At 63.6% G+C, this 1,118-nt stretch overlaps 1 protein-coding gene across 1 annotated transcript; it reads left to right on the top strand.

Annotated features, from left to right (window-relative positions):
- Positions 1-48: 48 nt before the first annotated feature.
- BCL3 (B-cell CLL/lymphoma 3) lies at positions 49-1,112 on the top strand. The gene is made up of 3 exons (XM_015561218.1): positions 49-424; positions 590-794; positions 902-1,112. The coding sequence occupies exons 1-3, from the start codon at positions 266-268 to the stop codon at positions 1,081-1,083; spliced, it is 546 nt and encodes a 181-aa protein (XP_015416704.1). The 5' UTR covers positions 49-265; the 3' UTR covers positions 1,084-1,112.
- The last annotated feature ends 6 nt before the right edge of the window (positions 1,113-1,118 follow it).

Below are 1,118 nucleotides of genomic sequence, written 5' to 3'. Positions count from 1 at the left end.
CAGCTGGCCTTGACTCTGAGGGTTCTGAGCCGAAGGGGCGGGGCGGGGGGCGCATGCCTTGACGTGGAGTCTATCAGGGCCCCTCTGGCTGCTATGTGGGGGACAGACAGTCGGCCATGGTGGAAGCAGTGAAGCCAGTGAGGAGGAGACGTCCAGGATGATGGGGGCTGAGTCAGGATGAAGGGAGTGGGGGTGGGAGGAGTGACTGGATTCTGGAGATATTTCCAAAGTACGGGCACATATTGGAGAAAGCGCTGCTAAGAGCATGGGGGTGAGAGGTGACCGGCCCCTAATGTCTGTGACCCTCACCCCCAGGCCACTCCACATTGCCGTGGTGCAGGGCAATCTGCCAGCTGTGCATCGACTCGTCAGCCTCTTCCAGCATGGGGGCCGGGAGCTGGACATCTACAACAACCTCAGGCAGGTGAGGCTGGGGGTCTGGATTCATGGGTCTGAGGGAGGAGGGGCTCCAGATTTGTGGCTCCGGAGGAAGACTGCAGCTGGGGGTGAGGACTAGGAAATTCTGAGGGAAGCAAGACTAGGACCAGGGCAGGGCACATAGGGATCCCTCACAGATTCTGTTCCCCAGACCCCGCTACACCTGGCTGTGATCACCACTTTGCCGTCTGTGGTCCGGCTACTGGTGATGGCCGGTGCCAGCCCCATGGCCCTGGACCGCCATGGCCAGACAGCAGCCCACTTGGCATGTGAGCACCGCAGCCCGACCTGCCTGCGAGCCCTGCTGGACAGCGCCGCCCCGGGCACAGTGGACCTGGAGGCCCGCAATTATGACGGTGAGTACGGGCTCGGGCGCAGGGTGGGGCTGTCTGGCGGGTCCTGGGGTCCTTCTGGGGCTGCAAAGTCCCAGGCCCGTGCTTGACCGAACCTCCCTCTCCTTTAGGGCTCACTGCCCTGCACGTGGCCGTGAACACCGAGTGCCACGAAGCGGTGCTGCTCTTGCTGGAGCGTGGCGCGGACATCGACGCGGTGGGCATTAAGAGCGGCCGCTCCCCACTCATCCACGCCGTGGAAAAGTACAGCCTGAGCGTGTGTAGCTGCTGCCGCCGCACGGCGCCAACGTGAACGCGCAGATGTACTCGGGCAGCTCCGCGCTGCAC

Source organism: Myotis davidii, unplaced genomic scaffold (assembly GCF_000327345.1).
Source record: "Myotis davidii unplaced genomic scaffold, ASM32734v1 scaffold796, whole genome shotgun sequence".
Taxonomy (NCBI): Eukaryota; Metazoa; Chordata; class Mammalia; order Chiroptera; family Vespertilionidae; genus Myotis; species Myotis davidii.
Note: the sequence above shows the minus strand (reverse complement) of the source record. Positions and strands in the feature narration are given on the sequence as shown.